This window comes from Camelus dromedarius, chromosome 1 (genome assembly GCF_036321535.1).
Source record: "Camelus dromedarius isolate mCamDro1 chromosome 1, mCamDro1.pat, whole genome shotgun sequence".
Classification (NCBI taxonomy): Eukaryota; Metazoa; Chordata; class Mammalia; order Artiodactyla; family Camelidae; genus Camelus; species Camelus dromedarius.
Window position 1 is genome coordinate 101,174,075 of NC_087436.1, and position 24,991 is coordinate 101,199,065.

A 24,991-nucleotide genomic window follows, 5' to 3' on the forward strand; every position below is an offset into this window, starting at 1 on the left:
TTTAGAGACAAATTTCTCTTCTCCTCCATATACAGTATTTAGAGCAGACCTTTTATCACAGATTCCATCTTGATCCAATATTTCAGTGTACTAGAATTTCTGAATACCTTTCATGTCCAAGTCATGCATGCTGGATCTGCCTCACTCAGGCTAATAAATGTGTGATCTACAAACCACAAAATTTATCTCTGCACCTCTAAATAGTTCCAGAACCTACTTTGCACCCCCATCTATAATAACATTTGACATGAAAGCTCTGTGGCCCATCTGTTGAGTGTCGCCTCTGAAACCAGAGTGACAGGGCTCAAAGCCCAGTACTACCTCCTGCTAATTCTGTAGATTTGCAAATCTACCAAAACTCTCTCATTTTCTCAGCTGTGAAATGGGTACCATGACAATAATAGTATCCGCCTCATGCAGTTGCTATAAATATTAAACGTAGCAACTAGTATACCATCTGCACAGAGCCGAAAGTTAAAAAGTTCTCAAGGAAATATTAAAATCTGTTTAACTACATTATATTTACCAAAACAGGGAAACAGACTTATAGTAGTCCAAAAAATAAAAAGAACTAAAACTAGAAACATATTTTAATCCTCCCAAAAATATTTTAATTTTTCCTTTATATCTTTGTGAAATGTGTACCTATGTGCATCCAATCTGATGGATTCCGGGTATAACTTTTCAAGTGGTAACTCTCACGCCCAGTTGTTCCACTGCTTTATATAGCCATTTCCCTTGAGCACTAAGCTCCCTCTCCCTGCCACCTTTTTTTCTTTTTTTTCCCCAAATGGATAGAGGCAAGAGGCAAGGGTAGTTTTATGTAGAGATAGTGGGACTTGGGAGAGGCTTGGTAGGTGGAAGCTTGCAAGTCTCCCATCTAAATTTCTATTCTTGTAAAGACAAGATTAAATTGACAAAATTAAATTTTACTATCAAAATCAGCCTCATCAGGGGCCAGAAGTTCACCTAAATGAAAACAAGTTCAGTCTGACCAATTCTCTAAATAAAGATCCCTGAAGATTATCCATGCCATCATTGTGATATTGAAAGTGACACTATTTTGCAAGTCAGTATGCTGCAATGAAAAAAAAAAATCCACACGATATATCTGCTTTCATTTTGCTTCCCACTGTTTCTCTGACCTTTCCCAGTTGGAGTAGTAGCAGGAAACTAAAATAAAAGTACCGTTTTTCTGTGTGAGGCACTTCATGACTAAACATTAATCGTGAAATTGTAAGAGTTACAAGACTCCTCTGCCTGTTGCTTCTCCTCAGCAGAGAATTACTATTAGATGAAAGCGCCTACAGCAATAAACATCAGGGGCCAGTGTTTCCTCCTCCTCTGAACCCAACCAGGCTGATCCAAGTCCAGAAACTCCTTTGAAGTCCCGCAGACCTTCATGTGCTGATCAATCCTTCCGGAGTAAAGAGCAAGAAAAACTGGTTCTAGCACTTTAATAAATTCTGCCAGGGAATGTATTCAACTCAGTGCAGTACAAAAAGGTTTCCTTTGATACAAATTGAGTGATTTTCTACTTGGGTGCCACTTGGTTCAATTAACTTAGAGGGAGCCATTGATCCCAGATGTGATTATTTATACCTCAGTACATATTTCTAATAAGGCTAACTAAGGTTGGAAGAGTAACAACTGTAAATTCATATTTTTTCTTGGTCTTAAGGCATATGTTGAGCTTTAGGTCACTTTAAGTGGAAAACAGCACATGGTTCTCTTAATACAGATGATCAATATCGAATGTTGATATAATCAGTATTCTGTAACACACTGTAACACTTCTAAGTTATCAATCTACGAATTAAGTTAACTTATCAAGATTTAAGAATTTAAGTGATCTTCAGATTGATAGTGCAATCCAAACTCATCATTTATGGATGAGAAAACTGAGCACTCAAAAAAAAAAAAAATGTATCCTTCAGGTCTGGCTGTTTGGTGGCAGAGTAAAATCTGGAGTCAAGACTCCTGACCCTGTTAAGGGTGCTTTTCTCCAAACATTCTCCAATTTATCTCTGTCAAACCTTTGCTCTTTATCTTAAACGGCTAAGCTCTTCACCCTCAAATGGTAAAGAATAATGTCTAAAAGAAGTAGACACCGTCGTCTAAAAGCCAGCAACATGAATATGTTGAATGTCCTACTACGTTTTAAGAGACTATTAAAGTGGGAAAGACAAGGAATTTTATAAAGTAGGGGTTTTTTATTATTATTTTGGTCACATAAAAATATTCAATACAATGGAATTATACAGTTTGTAGACTTATAACTTATTATAATAGCATAAATAAAGACAAAAATCCCTGTAAGAGTATAGATAGGGTACCTTTCAGTTGATTGTCACATAGAAAGAAGAGGTAAAAATTCCGACTATAAAGTTAATCAGCAAGATAAGAGAAATGAATACAAATACCAAAGAACAATAGTTTCAAAATTATTATGGCACATGGTGACCACAAAAAATATGTAATACTTCAGTCTGTTTTAAATACTCACTATTCTATGATATATGATGACTTGTTACATAATTTCGATCGAAGGAAAGTGGAAAAAAAATACATGTAACTTATTAGAAGATTAATAAGTTGTAGTCAGAAAACAAATATTTCCCGAGTCTCATCTCCAAGAGCATCCGTGATTCACATCCTCTGTCACTGAGTGAAGAGCACAACTTTCCAACTGTCTTCAAACTGACTTCACAGGAGCCTACTCTCATTATTTTTCAGACATTGCTACCATCTTAATTTAAATGGCTCAATTGCATTAAATATTACACATAATTGGAGAGCCGTTGCAGTAGTCATTCTATTTTTAGAACTGCTTCCTTTGTGAATAATAATCTTTCATAACAATCATGACCCATGTGAAATGGCTTTACTCTATCTCTTTATATTCTAGGTAACAAACCAAAGTGCAAATGTCAAGCATTAAATTTTACCTCCTTCCACTTATATATGTACACACGCACACAAATGCATACATATACACTCACACCCATACAAAAATTAGACTTTATATAGTATCTTCAACTGAGCAGGTAACTGTAATGCAAAGAGGTATTTCCTGCATGCAATTCATCTTTAATAAAATTCAAAAAGCCCTCCTCTGCATACGTAAATGCATAGGACCACAAATTTAAAAGGCCAGTTTCCTATTGATATAATGGCCATACATTCCTTTAACACTTACGGGGTTTACGTTAAATTCAGTCAGAAATTGGTAAAATGTCTGTGAGAAATATTGGGATCTTCTGCTTTTATACCATAATAAGTGATGTTTCAACAAATATCAGAATGACCTAAATTTTATTTTCTCTCGTGTCCACTATTTTCTCACTTTCCCTGATTGGCAGAAGTATTTCTTCCTCGGCCCTCATTAAATAGCATTGAACAGCATAACTTTCTCGGAATTCAGTCCTGAGGTATACATTTCCATTTTCTTTGTTGATCTAGCACAGGCTCAGGTGATTTCTACAGAATGCATTCAATTAATTCAAGCAAAGCAAATTAAATCACATCTATACTAATCACGTTATTAACCATAAACAGTAACAGGATACATGTCTCCACTCTTTGCTTGAGTCCATTCAAGTGCAAACCGAAGGAAAGGGACTTCCTGTTCTTCTTTTCATACTCCTGAGATGATGATTTTTTATTCTGTTTCTCCACAGTAATTGACAAGATTGCAAAACCTCTCTCACATCCCTTCTTTATTCCATACTGAGTGCTTGATTTTCTTTTTCAGTTGTTTGCAAAGTATAGTTTGATTCCTTTTTTGCAGAGATTTTATTTTAAAGCCATTTTTGTTTTCTTCAAAATCAGAGCTTCATTTTAATCAGCTAGCGGTCCTGCCCCTTGGGAATCGATTTCTTTCTACACAAGACAAATTCAAGTCTTTTGGGATCCAACACACTGAGTTGGAACATTAGATGTATTTCACTTACGAGCACATACATTCATTTTACACGATTCCTCAATGTGGCCAGGGGGGTTCGTGGTCTGCACTGTATCCACCTATAAAAAATACAAAAATATATGTCTGCTTTACAGGGATGTGAGTAGGGTTTTGCTAGCCTAGTTCCAAAGCTTGGATGCACATCTTGACTGATAGTATTCCTTCCGTCTTTAAGATGTATTTGCAGTGGCCATAACTTCTTTCAGAAGTCAAGGAGACATAACAGCTCCAGCTACAACTAACAACCCTGGGGCATCGAGATCAATACTGCTGGGCTAATCTCTTGGATGCTATCTCTGACAAGAGATATTTGCATGGTAAAAGAAACACGGAATTAACTGTGTTTCGGGCTTCAAGTATTTGAAGGCTCTGAAGTGTCACCAGGAGATGGGCGGTCAGGGGAGGGGGAGTTGTTGGTTTTATTTACACTGGAAATACAAATAAGATTGAAATGGTAATTTTGTTACCACTGCTTTTACAATTTACTGTCCCTAAGATCTCAGGAAGTGAGCTTGATCTGAATGTTCACACCTTTCAAAGTAGCTCTTAGTCTCTAAATGCAATTATCACACAGCTCACTGTCTACAGAAATCTGAGCAATTTACATGCTATCAACAAATGGTCTGCTGATCTCTGGTCAAGGATGAATTACTCTCCCTTTCAAAGTCATGACCATAAAAAGACAATGTTTTCCACAAATAAAAGTGATGATAATACTCCTTCAAAATGTTTTGGTGCTAAGGTGAGTTTTAAATAGTGTTGAATATTTATTTCTTTGAACTTGAGCCTGACCAGTTGGCTTATTTTTCCTCTCAGTGCCAAAAGGTACACAGAATACTCTTTCCAGTTTGATGGTGAAATTGATGTCAGTAAAACCTTTCATGAGTTTGAATATTGCCGAAAAGACAATAAATCACTTCCATAAACTAAAAGTGATATAGTTCGCTACCGAAAGAATTAGAATCCTTAAGAATTAGAATTTTTAAAAATCAGTATCGTGCTAATTTCCAGTGTCACAACACATCAGCACGTGAGAATCAAAATTAGAAAAGACGTAGATTATTTCTTTCACTGAATAATCAACCAATTAATTTTTGAAAGTAAATGATGTAAAAAAAATAATGATTAATTTTTAATTATATTCAAGAGAAGACAATGTTTAAAAATGGCTCTGACTGCAGATTATCCATATACGCTGTATAAATCTAAGCAGCTATGAAATGTCTTAATTTTTTTAATTAAATTTTTTATCTTTCCTTAGAAATAGAATTAATATTTTTTCTTCCTTTAGTAGCTCTAAACGTTAACATAACTTGGGATGCTCAGGCTAATTACACAAGAAGCACAAATTTACCAAGGAATTGATGATAAAGTGAGTCTTTATGATTTAAACTGTAAGTTTAAAATGAACATAGTTTATCTTATGTTTATATTTCATCTATATATGTTGTTGCCACAGCATTTATCAAATATTTCAGTTTAACTATTTTTACTAAGTTATTCATTTAACATTTTCATCCTCCATAAGGCTACAGTGCACTCCACGAGGGCAAACATCACGTCCACTGTTTACTGCTTCATTCTCCGTGTTGGCACATAGTTGGCCCTCAATAATTATTGCTTTAATAAGTGAATGACTGTTTGGGACTGGCTAATTAAGGAAATCATATTACTTGTCACATCACAGTATCACTTTTATCTAATTTTAATATTTTGAAATCATGTGGTTATCTTTGACTTTCTATTATTTATCATATGATAGATTATGGAAGAGAGGCTTTTTTTAACTGTAGTAAATGCTCTTTATTTTACTGGCATATTATTTTTTCCTAATTCTTTCTTAAATTTAGTCTGTCCATCTAAAATTTCATTAACCTTCTCTTTTTAATTCTTTCTATATAATAGTCATTATTTTCTTTCCTTAAAGGAAAGATACTATCTAAGACTTTCTGCAAGGTTTTAAATAAATGAATAAACAAGTAAAAAAATAGAAAATCAGAGGTGTCCAAATGTTTCATTTTCTATTTTCAAGACCTGACATACTTTTAATTTAACATATCCAAGAAAGAGAATGCATTTAAGTAATACCGTCACTATTCTGCCATGCAGCATAATGAAATCCTCTTATTAAAATGTTCTTGAGGAACAGAACGCTCTCATTTCATAAATTAACTATGTAAGGGCAGGTTTCACGTTTTTGTGGTTTTAAGCTTTGATGCACTGAATAAACGCATCTATGTACTAATATCCACCTGTCACTAAAGCCAAGAAAAACGGACTCTTTCCTCACCATTAAAGATTCATGTTTAAAAACAAAAGCGCTCACCTCAAATCATTTATTGAGTCTGTGGAGAACTACTTAGGAATCACTATTCTGAAAACAATTGTTGGTGAGGGTCAGGGTGGAAATGGATGTTACCAGTATGTGTTTGTTTTGATTTGAATCAGCTAATTAAGATGGCCCTGGAAGCAATTTTCAGATCACTGCTACTGAGGAGACAGGCTCCAGTAAATCAGTCCGAACCAATCTCTGAGTCAGGTCCAATTCTGCTGGAGTCGTATAGATGCAGCCTTTGTCTTCCCCTTTCAGCCTTTCTCCTCAATTTGCTCTATTACCCATGCACAGACACACAGACACACAGACACACAGACACAGACACACTACACACACACACACACACTACACACACACACACACACACAATGAGATGAAACCAAGTCATTCCTGGAGCGCGTTTCACCAGGCCATCTCTGTATCTCACTCAGTTTCCATTTCCATTTCCTAACCACAGAGACTGAAATAAGCTTGGAATTTAATTATCAAAAATTATCAGAAAAAAAGTCAACTTATAAAAGCTTTGTTCTCCTTTTCCCGACTTCCCTGGTCAAGAACTGGTGACTCGCACTAGGAAAAGGAGCTGAATTCCACACAGAACAGGAATGGGATTCAGACTCAGGGGCAAGAACACACTAAATACTCACACAAAGGAATCAACACACTCTTGACAGTTCTGAAAAAAAACTTCCAAACCATACTCAAGGAAATACATGTATTTTGAGAGGAATATGTATCTATTTTCTACTTATTTCTATTAGGTATGCTTCAAAACTAAATCACACACCTACATAATTGGTGTAGAATGTGCAAGTGTCTGTTGAATGTGTTTGCATGTAATTGGCAATATGTAAAAAGCGTCTATGAATATTCATAATCTTTTTCCCCAGACTGATGTTCAGATCTAGGGAAAAGTAAAAGGTATCAAATGAAAAACAGAGCCGATTCCATGACAGAGAAAACCAGATTGATGGTAGTTTCTGCAATCTAGGAACAGGAAGTGGATATTTGTATTTTAGAGCAAAAATTCACGATATAGGAGCTGAACCAGGGCAGGGCCATTATCAACACTGAACATTTATCTATGTTTTAAACAAATACTGGCAAATCATTTGAAATAGAAAGCGGGACACAAGGTAAACACAGGATTTGGTGAAAGGACTATGAGAACGACAATTCTGGATGGTATTTTGGTGTTTTACTTTATTTTGATTTTATATAAATGATGTACCAAAACTCGTCAATTATGATTATTAGCTACTATATCACCTATATAGATGTTTATTACAAGATTACACTTAATTATCTAACTTAACCTCACAAAGTCCTTGTGAAGTAGCAATTATAATTTTGCTCATTTTACATATGAGGGAATTAAAGAGAGCTTAATTTTCTTGCATAAAAATCACATAGATAATGGTAGAATCAGGGCCCCAAACCAAGACATTTGGCTCCTACTCAAAGATTTTCTTCTTCTACATTATGTCTTCTCATAATTATTTCTTAAATCTGACTTGGAATCTTTTAAAAAATAAACAGCTACATCATAACTGCAAATATCTCCATTTTTGCCACAGTTTAAGAAATAATAAGCAAAATTATGCTGATTTTTAGTTTATTCCTAAACTACTATAAATGAATGTGTTATGAAGCTCAGTCCTAGAAGCCTATGTATTTATCAGACTCAGGATTCCATCATAATTACTTAAATTTGTGAATATATAAGAAACAGCTTCAGCATACTCGAAAATCGTCCAAACTGCCAAAAAAAAAAAGGAGAGGAACGGAACACAGAAGACAAATCCCATCCAATCAAAGAAAGGATGTTTATACCCATTTACACCTGTAAACGTGCACACACACAGGAAGGCCATTCATCAGCACTGTTTAATCTACACTCTTCAGAAAAGAGGGCTGTTAGATTGGGAGTCAACGACGACTGGCCATGGAAGGAAAGGGCTGGACAATACCATATCGCATCCTAGGAATTGTACTCGGCCCTGACTACAGAATACGAATGATCTGGGGCCTAACAAGAGAATGCAGTAGGTTGGATGGCCCAGCAATCAATATGCATTGACTGGCTGACTGTGAGAATCAGGGAATCTCAGTCAGAAAGCAAGCCAAAGGTTACAGAGCCCAGTCATGCGAAAGGCACTGCCTGAGGCATGGGGGGACAGACAAAGCACCATCCCAGTTCTGAGGAATCCTTTATCTTTTGAAGAGATATGCAAATATATACACATCAACAGATTACTAATCTTGGGGTGGGTGGGGAAGATACAAGCCCCACAGGTAAAACTAGGAGAGCCCCGAGGAGAGAACTGTGGTGAGGGGAGGAGGAAGAGGGCTCTTTGGCTAAAGAAACCTAAGTTGTGTCTTAAAAGACAGGGAAGCTTGACATCTTCCGAAATGAGGGAAAATTGCCTTCCAAGAAGAAACAAAGTTGTGAAGATCTGAGGTGAGGTCAGCAGGCAGTGAGAGAATTTCTTTGCCTAACCCAGAGATTTCCGGAATTCCACTCAACTCCATCGAGAGCCGTTTTCTCTACTCGCTCTCCTTAGCTCAAGTCTACATATAAAAGGAACCAATGTAGTAATTAAACACCACCACCACCACCAACAAAACTGTCCTGAACATCCTAAATTGGATGTTCAAGACAAATCAAGATAACTGTCAAAAGCCAGAGAACGCAAAAAAAAAAAAACTATTTGTTAAAACTAATGCAATTAATTTCTGCTTTAGAACAGCCTATTCTTTAATGTTAAAGTGTGTCATTCTTAATCCATGATTTTATTTTTTTCTTGTTTTTCTTCTAAATAAGTATTTTACAGAAACACCCTTTCTGAATCAGAGAGGGACAGAGATCAATCCAGACAGACAACTGTGCACTATATAAGCAAAAACGTTAGACTGCATCCCAGCTTTCTAGTTCCAATTACGTTTGTCCAAAGTTGAGCATTAATGCATTTCCATCCTTAAAGCTTATAATAAAAATGTAAAATGATGTAAACTTAAGCTATCATCACTATCCTTTTTGGACCATAGTATTGGTCACCTTTGGAAATAGAAGCAGAACTGGCTAGTATTCATATACCAAAGCAATAAGCTGCCTGAGAGAAACGGAGACTAGATGTTAATGAAACAAAGTGAATAGCAAACTCGGCTGTTGTTAAATGCCACTGAAATTGCAATCCTGTGCCTGAAAAATTGAGAGCTACTTGGGGAGCCTTAAAACACTCACAGAGGGGAGCAGAAAGCAGTCAAAGTGTTTCCAGATGATGGATAAACTAAGAGTTTGATCCACGAGCCAGAAAATGAAGTAAATATCCAATGAATTAACTGAGTCTTGGAAATGTAAATGTGAGATAGGACAAAATGATAAAATCTAACCAACCAGTTTCCTGCTCGTGAAAGATAATGTTGAAAGTGTAACAACTGCCAGTGAGTATGTGGATCCTTAGTTAATAATAGATACACTTCTAAGTTGAATATAATTCTCTTTTAATATGATTTGTGGTTAACCAGCTTTAAAAAGCTATGCTTTCTGATCATCATCAGAAATTTCTAAAAATGTTTTTAGAAATACTTTCATAAATACCAAGTGGCACTGATTTAATGATCGATATGAGCATATTAAGTACTGACCTTCAGGACACAGAAAGGTATTATAGTAATAACTAATGCAGAAGTGTAACTTGAGAGATAAGGAAGTCACCGGGAATCATCCTCTACCAAACTATTCACTTTACCAGTGATAATACTGAGGCCCCGAGGGGCGACAAGACACATTCAGTATAACACTGCAGACCTAGGATTAAAACTAAACATCCTCACTCCTAATCAGAGGTTTATTTCCATGTATCTTATGAGAATTACATCTCAAGGAAATGGAAAGTTGGGAAATGAGATTATTTAAGTAAAGACCAAATAGCTCTAATTTCAGTGCCTTCCAGTTGTGAAATACAGGGACGATGCACAAGTTACAGAAACTTGCTCTTCATTTATAGTGGACTTTGCATTAATGTCAGTGGGCCCCAAAAAAACAACCAATGGCGAGTGTACATTAAATACCAAAATAAGATTCTTTGTAATAAAAATGCTTTTTGCATGGGCAAAATTTGCAGAACCCTTTATTTTGGAGAGTTGGAAAAATCATAAGAAATTTTCATAGCTTCATTTCAAATTTTGGCGAGGGGCTGGTCCCAATCAATATTACATAGAACTTTTTTTAAAACGTGCTTCCTATGTAAAGGACTGTAAATCTTACACGTTAAAGTAGGTCACAAGTCTTAAAGAGCTTAATCAAAAAGCAATATGGTGTTTTTTAACATAAAAAAGATTATTTGCTCCTTTTTTACTCCTTTGTCTTATAAGTGCAGTGTGATGTATTAGTTTAATTAAACTCTACCAAATTATCATAAGGATTTTATGTGCTGCAAATAATTGGCTTTGTTCTCTGTTCACTTTTTCTTAATGGAAGCAGAACATTTTTTTTTTTTAAATGATACTTAGTATAGGATACCAGAAAACCACTAGGAAGAAAGACAAATGAGGTACCTAATGAAGTGACCTTTGTCATCTTGGACATGAAATAAAATTAAGCCTGCACTAATGCAATCAACATAAGTTAATGTTTCGAAAGAGTTAAAAGGATAGGTAATGTGATGGCTCTGAGCCAAACCATACCAAGAATCCTTTCATACATAAAAAATGACAATCCTATTAATATGAAAAGCCGATAGGCCGTAAAATGAAGTAAAATGTATAAATAGATCACGTTTTAAGATTTTTTTTATGGAACCCATAACGAATCAATCTTTTTCATGGGACAGATTTAGGTGATAATCCCGATAAAACATACTACCAGCTACCTCTTTGATAAGAGACAATTTAAGCATATAATGGAGCAGACAATGAATACAGCATATTAAATGAAAGTTGTTTCAGAAAGTAACGGTACTAACATAACTACTCTTGCCAAAGGTGAATTGGAACAAATTATAATTAAAATATACATTCATTTATAAGACCGTCTCTAAAAGTAACATGACAAAAATTGAGAATAATCTACGAACATGAAATCAGCTAACTGATTATTTTATGGAATCTGAAAGATAGAAATGACCAATGGCTTTCTTACAGTATAGATCTCAAAGTACATTACAGTATATGTACAAGACATAAGGGGCAATCAGCAGTGCTTCTTTTGTTAGGGGGAAAAAGAAAGCATGCGATCACTACTCATTTACTATTGTCCTGAAAGAAACATGATTTGTATGTTGCAGAATTCCTGAAAATTATTGAGCTTTTAATTCATCCTCTGAATTACCTTTTTTTTAAAAAAAAATTCTGCTTTTCTATTCATGGCTTAATAACATGGTAAGAGTTTTCAGTTACCAACAATAACTAACACTGTTGAGTGTTTATGAGATCTCAGGCTAGCGGTATGTGGACTCTAGGAAGTAGATACTATCATTAGTCCCATTTAACAAAGAAGGGACTCAAGAACGGAGAAATTAACTTGCTCTGGATCACAGCATTGGAATTTTTAGCCCAAGAAGTCTCATCTCTGTGTCTGTGCTCTTAACTAGACTACACTCCACTGCCTCTCCAGTTAGCGATACAACTGTTCTCAAAGCAGGTTTTATCAAACTTGCTACACCTTTTCAAATATACTCAACAACATTTTTCATCTAGAGAATATTATTGCATTTTTAATATATTCATAAAATGTTTAGAATCTAACCTTAGGCTTTTAAACCTCTCTCACACACGCATGTGCAAACACACACACACACACACATACACAATAATAATTACATTATTGCATTTCTAAAAAAACATGATAGAGGCCCATAATGATATACTCAGATGGTGTTAAACTAGGAGATTCTCCTTTTCCTCTCTTTTTAAAGGGACCACTATGTTCTAGTGAAATCCCATGACCTCAAAATGTGCCAAATAATAATTAAGCCAAGAAAATGAAAGTCTTCCCGATCCGTGAAACATGTTTTAAAGGTAATCCTCTCATTGGTTGTCTCTGAAGGAACCTTCCTAGGAAGGGGTGCTTCCTCCATGAGTGCACACGCATATTTTGAACAGATATACTTGATTTACTCTATTTGTTTTAAGCCAAAGAGTGAAAAGGGATCTTTGACAAAACTGTCATCTTTAAAACACGGTGATATTTCATTTTCCCCTTCTGCACTATTTAGATTGCCTGGAACTGAAATGCTTCCAGCGGCTCCGGTGTCCAATTTTTCAAAGCTGTCACTTTCTAGCAAATCTGCTTAAGCAAAATACTTATGTTGTTAGAAAACAGAACAAACATACATTATAAAATACATTCTATTCTTCTTTGCAAGTCAAAGTCTTATTCAAGAATGGGAACTTGGAAAAACGTGGGGAAATAAATTAAAAGATGACTATGATGGATTGGTTAAAGTCAATGAATCTGGTGCACCTCTGATTAGTTTCCAGGGATACACTTGGACTTAGCTCAGTAGAGTCTTCCACACAATAATCATATAATCAAAATGTTATTTTCAGTGCATCCACTAAAGGTCATTAAACTGAAAAAGAACAAATAGAGAGGCAAATGGGACATTGAAAGATGACCATGGTTACTCTTCCTCAGATCATGTCTAGAGCAGCTATTATAATGTTCTTGTCAACCTCCCATGTCCCAGAGGGTAACGAAAAATTGCCAAGCATTTCACTTGTAGACCTCTGGCCTCTCTGAAGTGTGAGCACCATAACTCATATTCTGCAGTACCTACGTGAAAGCACAACAGTAACAAAATGCAAAATAATGATTATAAGAATGATGTGAAAGACAGCAAAACTTGTTATCACCAATTGACTTCCAAAATGTGAGGAGAAATATGTTTTGAAAAGGTTTAGTCATATTGACTTGAAACATTACTCAATGTTCTTAGCACAGAGTATGCTGTCTTTAATCACATGTATACATGTACTCTAAACTGTATGCATACAGATATGCAGAGTACGTATTTACCACACGTGGACCATTTTCCCTGTATGCATGATTACGCGCTTCTGGTTTAAATTAATCTTTCCAAGGATATGCAGGAAAAATTACGAAAGACTTACAATTCCTTCCATTACTTTAAAAAGCTAGTCATGCCTCAGCAAAAGCCAAGACTGCTTATGGTGTACAATCTGAAACCCAGTTCTCTCTTGGCACTTTAACACCGGATCTGTCACCCTTTAACACCACAAAATCAATACCCTGGAATGTCATGGTTCTCTGATGGCCCACAAAGTCCAGGTGTGATCAATTTCAACTTCCTTACTAGACAGAAATAGACTTAGACAAATAAAAAAAGATTTCATTCAAGTTAAATTCAATAAAACAAAGGAATAAAGGTAGAGAGAGTCAAAGTTGTTAGAATTGAGCCCAATAAATTTACACTTAAGTCTGGATCCTTGTTTGAATCTAACAAAATTGCACACCCTGCCAAAAGATATATATCAGATACATTTTTAAAAGCCTAGAATTTATTGTAACCCCCAGATTAAGAAATACTATCAATTAAATATATGTTTCTTTGAATGCATTCGCTAATAAGCAGTGGGGAAAGGTGATGTCTGAGTTCTTTATTGTGTATCTCTAGAAAACAGTGATTTTTGGCTTCAATGTTCAAAAGAATACAAATCTTGTCTTTCTTGTCATAAACTGTATATCCTGTATTTAGAACAGTCCAAGACACAGAGTAAGCCCTTAGTAAATATTTGATTAGTGTATGAAAATCAACGCATATTTGTAAACTTTACTGAGGGCAAAACTTCCTCTTCCATGTTCACTGCTGTATCCGAGGCCTCTGTCGTGCCTGGAACGTAACAGGCACCCAGTAAACATCTGCTGACTTGAAACACTAGAGATTGCCTCCTATTTCACTAGTCAACGTCTAGCACTCTGTGGAATTGGAATTACAGGGTGGTCATTTCAAGAGTTTTTTTTCTGTAATAAACACTTTCTATGTCAGTGATTTTATTTTGCTTCTAAATTTCAACATATATGAACATATAGACATATTATTTAGTAATACTTAGAAAAACCCAGGCCTGGGAGTCCAGAGATGTGGAACCTAGTTTAGGTTCACTAACTTGCTATGCAGCTTTGCCTCTCCAGGCCTCCATGTCTCATCTATAAAATGTAAAGAAGGGATATGGGGAGAACAGGATGGTTCTCAGATACCCTCTTGGGATTAGGTAGGTTTATAACATCTTGGATATGTGTAGAGATATGGATTAAAAAAATAATCATTGGAAGGGGCTCTAAAGGTCAGAGAAAGTTAGAAAGCCATCCTATTAAGAGAGTTAGAGGAAACTGGAGTCATTCAACTGAACAAAGAAAATGCTGAAAACATCTGAGTGACTCATGCCAGTGTGAGAAGACTTAACAGGCATGTGGTACCAAGACCCGAGTTACTACATCTGGTCCCTTAAAGCAGAGGGTTAGTTTGGCTCACTCCCTCGTCTTCCACACCACCAAAACTGAAAAGAAAAAACACCCACACTCCCATCTAGCTTTCTCCGAGGAGACGCTGAGTGGCAAAATTTTGGACAATAAAATATTGAGAAAAGTCCTTGAGGAGGGAATCCTTCCCGGGATAGAAAGGAAATGGGGTCAAGGAAGTTTTTCTTTTTCTTTTTGTCCCTCTTCCTTCTCCTCATCTGAAACAAGGACAGAGTGGCTGGAGAAGCAGCAACTGTCTCGGGAATATGAGAAGGAAAACCAACAACTGAGGATGACAGAGCCACAGGACAGCAGCATCACGACTCAGCGAATCCTGCTGACTGGTGGCTTTTTGAAACTTGTTCTAAGGGAAAAATCAACCCTTCAGTTAAGCATGGTTAATTTATTACTTGCAGCTAAATGCATTCTTAAGCAATCTATTTGCTAAGGGAAAAATCAGAGAGAAGGGTTAGACAAAAAAAAAAAAGAATAAGAAAAAAAAGAAACTATGACTGTAAGGGGTCCTATTATTAGACACCAAATACAAGGCTGTGGGAGTCTTGGGTCTGATTAACTACCATGTTTCACAAAATTTTGTATCGCTGACACCCTGCAGAAAGGAGGTAGCTTTTAAGTGTAAAAAGCTCTGAAGGAAGAATCGGAAGACATGGTTTGAAATCTGATTCTGTCACTTAATAACTCACTTAAGTTTCAGCAAAAGCTTTTTCAACATCAAACAGAAATCAAAGCATTTAGTTGATAAAGTGATTGTTAGGATTGACGATATAATGCAAGCAAAAACACTTTTTTAAATGCACAGTGCTTTATGAATAGTTATTTACAAGAGATGATGCAAATAAAACACTTAGGCACAGATTCAGGCATACAGTAGGTGTCTATTTATTATCATTATTGTTATTATTATTTGATAGTATCTGCATCTATCTTCTCTAGAATACCTTGTTCATGACCCTTCTCCCCCAGGGAACAGCTGATTGAAAGAGCCTTAATCTAGGCAGAGCCAGAGTTTCTCTCCCTGACATTTGAAATTGGTACCCAGAAAAATGACCAGTCTTGCAGGTAGATGGGCGTGTAGCATGCAAATTAAGGAACTGTGGAGTTATCAGCCATGGTTTACCATCTAGAATAGCAGAAGATAAAAAGATGGTCTCCAGTGTAAGAAGAGAGAAGTGGATGCACAGAAAAGAGAGATGAAGAGATAGAAAGGGAGGAAGGGAGAGGGAGAAAGGGTAAGCACAGATACTGGTGGACCGATCTTCCAATACATTGATAAAAACTGGGTTCCATGTACTTCCATTTTGGCATAATACACCTTGAGCTAATTTCTCTTACCGGCAATTAAAGAGTGCTAACTGAATAAATACATTTGTTTGGGTTTTAGCATTAAAACATGTTACCAAGTTTGTTACAGAAAATCTTAATCTATGAAAGGTTTGTAAGAAAAGGCCACACGTAATCCCCTTCTGTTTCTATAATTTAACGTTAGCTATATAATTTTATGAGAAAATGTCATAAAGAATTTTAGAAAATGAAAAGATATATACAATTCAAAACACAAAATAGTTTTCTATTTATAATTTCTAACGGTTGCAGTCATTAAAGAAAATATAAGATTAGTTAAAATCCTGAGGCTACACGATATTTTCTTGAAATGTTTAATCTGTGTGGCTTCTTGCAAAATAAAGACAAATGAAAGGCACATTTATGAATACAATTTCCCATTATTCTCTCCTGTGAACAGCAAATGGCCCAAGTAAGAAAATGCAGATTTTAGGTGCCAGGAAAATAAAACTGACCAACTTCTAAACCCTCCCTGACAATGTAGTGAATGCTAGGATCCTCTGGGTACATCACAGTACCCAGACCCTAGAACCAAAGTACAGGTTTTCTGAAGGTGGGGACTGCCAAATTGCTAAATGCTTTTGGATGAAGTCCCAGAATGCAAGGGCTTATGTGTACAGTTTTGTTTTGTTTTGTTGACAATGAAGAAAAACTCCTAGGTTTCACTAAAATCCTGGTTTAACAATTGTCATTATTCAGGGGTAAGACTGTTCAAATACAGTCAGTTCTATGCAGCTAGAACAAAATTTTGAAATTGTTCAAAATAAGTAGAGATTAAGTATAAGAAGTACAGGAGATTTTTTTCCATCTGGTGACAATAAACAGATCAAATAATGCATGATTCCTGTTTAAGACATTCAGGTAACTGATTTTGTCAATGAATTTTTAGCTTCCAATGGAAAGAAGTTTTATGACATGACCTTCCCGGAACAGAGAAGTCCCATATTTTGTGTGTTTATACTTTAAATTGTCACAGCTCAGATTTAAGCCACCTGCTCATTCATGAGATTCAATGGCAAAAAATAACAGTGATATGAAGTAAGCCTATAAGCTGGTATCTTGCCTAGTTTTTTAGTAATAAATCTTGAAGCGTATACTGATTTTTTTAAAAGACAAATGGAAGACAAACTATTGTTTCCCCTTAAAATGTGGTTCATTGTATAATTTCAACAATAACCAATCCGATCTTTTGATAATTATTAAGTGAAACTTTTGTTCAATTTTCCAGTTTTTCAGTGGGGAAGCTGTATGTCACTCTTATGTTTTTAACAGGAATTTTGACAAGCTTCTAGTTTATAATCATTTGGAGCACAGATTATAACATTAACAATAAGTTTTAAGCTAGAAGAGTAATTGGCATGATTCAGACACACAATTAATATTTGTAGGGTGAATGAATCTATAAAGAAAGAAGAGTGTACACTATCACTGAGCACTCGCTTCCCACCTGAGTTTCATATTTCTCTTTCCATTTAACTTCACCCCAGTTTCCAGAACAAACACATTGGGTAACAGGGCTAAGACACTCAACGCTATTTCTTATTGTTAAGAAGCAGGAAGTCATAAGCCAATTTCAAACCGCAATCCCATAACTAAGGAAATCTGCCAAAATACATGAAAGCTATAGTGATTTATCTCTTGAAAGGAAAGAAAACCTGATGGACTATTTCAAGCAAGGACAACTGGAACTTGGTGCATTAGCAGTATCTCAGGGATCTACTTTTAGAACAGACATTCCTTGTTTGAAAACAGAGCATGAAATGATGTTAATGTGTAAATGAAGGAAGCTGTTCACAGCCCTCTAATCAGAGCATGGGGTACTTGAATCATCCGCCCTTTCATTTTCCAACTTAGAATACCCACCAAGCCTGCGCCAGCGGCCATCACGAGTACACCACTCTTAATAAATTCATGGGGTGTTTTGCAAGAACAAAGCCTGCAGGATTGGACACTTTAGACTGAATTTTAGCTGCATAATCAAGAATATGGCTGAAAACGCCAATTAATGGTGCAAAGCACAAATAAACTTTAGCTATAGAAAAGCCCTTTATGGACTAAAAATATCAGTATGTAATCTATCCCTGACTGCAGTGTGGCTCACCAGAATATTAACAACCAAAGCTATTCAAATAAATTCCTGCTGAAAAGTGACCTCCTGGCTAAAGAGAATTATGTAAGAGAAGAGTCAAGTGGGAAAAAAAATGCCGTTATATATTTAAGTCATCTCATTTTGCTGTTATTTAAACTTTAAAGCCAATAAAACTTGCAACATGGTAGATCTTAATGGCTTAAGACACTCAAAATGGGATGGGCAACGTGGAAAAAGACTCTAAGCAGCTTAATAGAGTGTGTCTTCAAACAGAAACATCTCAAAGTTAAGAATTAAGTAACAAGTATAACTAAAGGGAAAACACACCCACGGAGAAATTTCATTTTGAGCCACAACCTGGGAAGGCAGGTCTTAAAGCCAAATTGAGGCTTATCAGACAAATACATGCATGCCAGGCAAGCAGTGAAAAAAGCCATGAAAGAAGATCAACACAGATGGGAACGAGAGAGCTGACTTGCAGGAAACCATGCGGAGTGACAGCTCGGCGGCATCTCCACACCTGATCTGGCGGCAGGGGCTGGGGGGATGTGCTGCAGCCAAGTCAGCGGGGGCCGCGGGCAGATGTGGCTCGGCGCTGGCAGCCGTGTGCAGGAAATCCTGGTGCCTACCAGCCTGCAACTCTGCAAGCCGTGTCTCAAAAAAATACATAAAAATCAAAACTCACTACTGGGCGCATCAATACTTAACTAGATGCAAATTATACTTTCCATTCGGGGGAAACTTTTCAGAAGGGAAATGTCTGCCAATAATTGCTATGAAAACATTTATTTGACCCTGATCCATGTAGCTCCCCAGATCCAATTATTTTAAATAATGGATGGAAGTGGAAACAAAACCATTGCTAATCAATATTAGATGGATTCTGTTGTACAAAATCTACATTTTCTTAAACCCACCTGAAACATTCATTCTCTTCTAAACCTGATTTAAGAAATTTGATTTAAAAAAAACTTGATTTAAGAAACCTGATTTGAGAAATTTAGTTTAAAATGATGCTTTGCTTCAATTTGTTTTCACAGCAAATATCATCACCTGTTTGTCCATAGCTGTATTGCTAAATACAAGTCTCTCTAAGAGAGGTTTCAAGTTGATTTAAAAGACACATGGGATTACAACGCTGCAAAGTATTATTTTTAACCTCTTTAACACATTGTTAGTTGCTTCATCTCAACTCAGTTACTACTCTTCATACAAACTCTAATGCTAGTTAACTTTATTATCTTTAAATGAGCATTTCTCTGTATCTCTATTTTAATTAAGCCCCCAACCCACCACATCTAGACAAAATGCTGGAAATGGTTAGGGCTTGGTCTGATTGTCTCACAACTGTATATTCAAGAGCATCACTGTAACCTCTATTTGACATTTGAGTTCAGGTAGTAATTACAGATAGCATTAAAAGGCCTTAATTTTTCACTTTTCTTGCCAGTAAAGGTACGTTTACTTATTCTGTTCATTTAGAGTAGTGTTTTAACATAACATTACTGTGAAAAACATTCCATTACATAGTCACAAGCAAGTTACTGCACATTTTAAAATTGTATTTTACAATTCAGTTCAAATATTTTAAGCCTCATTCTTAATTTCAAATCACTGGTATTTTACATTTGGTAATAAATATGAAATCACATTTTGACCTACAGAATGATCATATTCTTAATTAAAATACTTGTTAATATTTTAGGAGGTTTGAATCTCCATTCTTTTGGAGTTAATATTTAAATTCTCATCACTTATTTTGATAGTGTCTAGTAAGAGGAAATAGTATTCATTGCAATTAAACAAATTAAAACATACTTCAAAGGATTTTTTCTAATTGTTAAAATTTGTCATCATCGTGATTAAAGTTTGGCCTGGCATTCCCTTACAATATATATTAACACGCTTAACCACTAACTGAAACAGTCTTAAATATGATGCACCTGCATATAAATGAAAACAGCATGTGCATAAAGACATTTTCATGGGAGATGAACTGGAAGATTTCTGAAAGCACGTGAAATTGCACCTAAAATTGTGTTATTACTGACAATGCTAAATTTATTGCACTTGATGAACGAATGTATTTAGTCTAGTCAAAGTTATCTTGGTTTAAAAGTCTAAACAATTTCTTTTGGTGGAGGGTATAGCTCAATGATAGAGTGCATGCTTAACATACACGAACGAGGTTGTAGGTTCAGGCCCCATTAACTCCATTTAAAAAAAGGGAAAACAAAAAATGTAAAAATAAAATTATTAAAAAATAAACAATATCTTCCTCTTTTTAAAATGTGCTTGTAATTTGTACTACTGATGGGGGTGTTCCTGGACTACAGAGGTTGTTGTTAACATGTGACTTGTGTTTTTTATGTTATAGAATCATCTAATGTGACATATCAATTTTTATATAAGTGATATTAAGGGAATTCTAATAAATGTATATATGACAACCTATTTAAATGTTTTGCATTGGAAAAAAATTTAAAAGACACAGGAAAGAGCAGAATAACAGAAACTGGAAATCAAGTCAGGGGTAAGATGGAAAATGTATATATACCCACCAGCATCTGGTTAAATAAATTAACTGACATCGAAAAACAGCAAAGTCGTGTTTGTAAGGAACTTTTCTCTTATTTGAAAACTTCCTACTCTAAAACTGTCATTCAGTCACAATATGTATTGAGAGCAATTTCCTGCTTTAGTATCATGGGATTACAAGGAGTTAATCTCTGATTCAGGCTGACTGAGGTCTGTCTTCCTGTTCACATCTCCTTTGCAAATGGGGCTTCCTGGGGAAGCTGAAAAGGAACCAAATGTTTCACAGCTGAAGCCATTCACCTGCCCTTCTGGTGGCATAAATTTATTTTTTAAAGTTCTGAGGTTTCTAGTGTTAAGCAAATGAAAGTTGAAGATGTAAACATACTACTTGTAATTGACAGTATACCTAGTACACATATATTCAATTGTGGAAGCAAACAATTCAGAGATCGAAAAAGGTATTCTTGCTAGATCTTTAAAAGCTCGTCAACTAATGCATGACATTAGATTTACCATAATAGCAGCCACACACACATCTCCTAAGAATATTTTATCCAAAAATAGATAAAAAACTATTTTTTAAAAAGTATTCTGTCTCCTTCTGATTCTGAGTATCATATTGTTAAGGTACAATGATGATTAAAAGATTATTAAACAACCTTCTCCAATGAAGTGGAAAGTGGATATCATTTTCAACTGATAAAACTCGAACAATGTAGGATAGGAGGTGAGTTACTTGAACTGGCATTTTGCCAGCTCCGTTACTGCTTTTAGTTCCACAGGGCTTCAGTTTTCCTTTCTGTTGATGTGTATTTCAGTGGATGGGCATTAAGATTTTTCTGAGAAGTTTAATTCTCTCAAGTTTCCAGTTCAATGTTCTAAGTTGCAAGATGAATACCAAATTCTGCCTTCCTAGGAAGATCTGATAAGGCTGTTTAACTTAACTTCTAAAACCCTTTTCACTTAGTACCCCTAGGAGACCAAGGGTTTCCTGACTGTTGGCAGAGCTACTGAAGATTCATAGCCCTAGTGAAAGGAAGATTTTCATCAGAGTCTGAATTTTTATGAACAAACCTTACCAGTTCTTGTTATCATCTCTTTCTCTTTTAAAAATGTACCTTGGACTTCTGCTGGCAAAAGGTCTCAGGTTGGCTGGAATATCCAATAGACACTACCTTGTGCTATGAAGTTGCCCGTTCACTCTGTTCTCAGAGGCAAGTTTACCACTTGATAAATCATTAGCATCACTTCCTGTAGCACTGAAGTTTTCCCTAGGGGTCCCTACTAGCTAAGGGCTAATCATCTGTGTTCTTATTTAGCTCTTAAGTTCTGATTAGATCATAGTTTAAAGTGGATGACTGCAGACTGATAATTCTTACCCAACAACACAGTGAACAAAGACTATCTATTCAGAAACCATGCTTTATCTTTCCTTTTAACAAATCCATACCTTACTATTGTATCATTAAATGTGAAATCATGCTGAGTTTAGCTGCTCAGGGAAAAGATATTGATAGGATTTCAGTGGCCACACATTATTACTATGGGAATTTGTACTGACTAAGTTATTTACAGCCTATTACTAATTTTAAAGTTTGATGTAGCATTACAAAAACGTATCAGATACAGGTTAATGCCAATAACAATGTATTATAAGTCAAATTCATCCAACAAACATTTAAAAATAATTTAACTATTATTTAACTAAATTTAACTAAATAATTTAAATTTTAGTATTTGAGATTATTAAACATTGTATACAAATTTCTTTTCCATTTGTAAACCTATCTTTTAACACCTTTTTTGCTAAATAGTACATTTTATTCATCTGTTTGTAACTGAAATAAAATTGCATGGATCAATTCTAAACTATTGTAATTTGAAGAGAAGGTGATGAAAATGGCAATAACTATAATACAAATGAATCAGATATAATGTTCTAGAAAATCTGTCTTAGTAATTTTTATAAAAAATACATAAAATACAAAAGAGATTGTCTTCTTGCTTTTTCCTATATAAATGAGCCATTGTTTTATTATTTTATATATATAATTGATCCTCTCTGAGATTTTACATAATATTGTACTTCTAAAAATAACACATTATATGATATTTAAAAATACAGCAGTATCTCAGTTAAATAAATTTAAACACATGTGTTTTTCCCTCCACACAGTAAAGCAGTTGTCATAAAATTAAAACTTCAAATCATGTATTGTTATCATTTAGCACATCACAAATCTTGTTAGATCAAATCTTAGATTTTGAAAGAATTCTTACAAAAGAAAAATACAGTTACCAAAATCTGAATTTTAGTTGCCCTTTTAAAAACTGTTTATAAGCATTCTCTCAAATTTCTGATAGTTGCAATACTAGATCTAACTTATAACAAAGTAACATTTTACAATTAAGGGGGGATGCTTTTCATGAGAAGCAGTGTCTTCTCTTCTCTACACGTAAAGGGAAAGATCCCACTGGTATGGAGTCCCCTGCCACTCTTTCCTGTGACGTCTTTTCCAAGCCCACTAGTGTCTCCTAACAGGCGTCATTTGGTTCCTTCCTGTCTCCAGGGAGTTTGGCTCCTCCCCACTCCCTCCCAATTATAAATATGCAGGTTAGATAATTGACCCACCCCTCTGACTGATGCATTGTCTCCATGGAACAGATTGCCTTCTAGCAAACCACTAACAACAGGTGGGAGAGGAAGTACTAATTAATCAACCTGAATAAATGAAGTCATTATTGACTCAAATCCTTTGATACCTTCTTTAACTCTCCCAACTATTAAAACACTCCACCCTCTAACCCACCTGCATCACTCATACACTTGTTGGAGGACACAGCAAAGGGTTTAAAAATTATAGAGAAGTTGCAAAAAAATAAAAAAATATGTGTGCACACATGGATATTTAAATTATTTTTCTTCTTGGTGTCCTAGGTTTACCAATCAGATTCTCAAATTTGAACAATTGTAGAGTCTAGAAAATGTGGTTGTGAAAAACTTATTCCCTTGGCTCATAGAGTATTTCTTCACACCAGTGTCTCCACTAGAAGTACAAAAAGAAGCCCATAAAAGTGTAAAATCAGAAACAGCAGGACCTTGAACAAGAGGTTCTAAAGGTTCCTAAAGTTACCAGGTCCTAAAGATGTAGTCCCGAACGTTAACAATCCAAAACCAAAAAAACCCATTCCAGACTGTTAGGAATAATAAAGAAAAATCTCTGTGAGGACAACTTACAGCCTCTATTGCAGGCTAGAATGTCTGATCATAGACAAAAAGCCACCAGAAGCCATTGATAAGAGGCCTTTTCTGCTCTTAGATTTAAGGTGGCAAAATGGGATTTGTATATCCAGGTAGGAGGGTTTCCAGGTCCGTTAACCAGCAGTGTGACTTTATCATTCAAGGCAGTTTTCAGAAAAAAATGTGCACGAAATGAGACACCTTAATACATATTTGTTACTTTCCTTTCCTTCTTACCTGAATCCATTCTAAGTGTCTGCAGACCTACTCCCCTTTCCCTTAAGTGACTCTTCTTAATTACAAAGAACATTCCCCAAGTGGAATATATAAGCAAGAACACAGATGAGATAAGAGACTGAACAGTCAATCAGGTCAACTGTGTGCATTTTAGTAGACTTAGGATCGCAGTAACATTGAAGATTTGGTGAAACCTTAAGGCCAGTATTTTAAGGTTAACACATTTCATTCCCACACTTCATTTATTTCAATGACATATAAAGATTTAACAGTAACGTTTACTTCTACGTCTTTAAAAAATCCACAGTCATGGACTGATTGGGCATTGAAGCATAGATAACCATGTTAGGGTCAATTATAAACTATAGGCACTTTGTGATACAAAATTCTTGAGTCTTTACTTAAAATTAGATACAAGGATGGCTCACTGATGTTCGCAAAAATTAAATCTATACAGCAACATACCCATTCAACACACATTCAACCATTTTGGGTGGAAATTTTCCAAGATGTGTTCCATGGTGACCTGCGTTCTTAAACAAAGGATACATGAAGACTGTAAGATCAGTATAAATACCAATCAGGCTGCCTAAGCTAGTGTCATCTGAAGGCAACGAAGTACATGTAACTTTATGGATCCAGACAAACATCTAAAGGCAACGAAGTACATGTAACTTTATGGATCCAGACAAACGTCTCTCTTGGATACATATATCTTCCTTACAGTTGAGTACTGTTCA

The 24,991-nt window shown here is 35.5% G+C and overlaps 1 protein-coding gene across 12 annotated transcripts in view; it reads right to left on the reverse strand.

The window, feature by feature from the left end:
• The window catches only part of PCDH7 (protocadherin 7), a 387,708-nt gene that overhangs the window by 324,019 nt on the left and 38,698 nt on the right, over window positions 1-24,991 (reverse strand). For 2 of the 12 annotated variants that reach the window (XM_064487613.1, XM_064487607.1), the window contains one exon: window positions 1,918-4,023. The exons of the other annotated variants lie outside the window; for them this stretch is intronic. In XM_064487613.1, coding sequence (XP_064343683.1) covers window positions 3,946-4,023 — 78 coding nt within the window. In that variant the 3' untranslated portion in view covers window positions 1,918-3,945. Of the gene's footprint in view, window positions 1-1,917; window positions 4,024-24,991 lie in introns of those variants that run through there. 12 annotated transcript variants of the gene reach the window in all.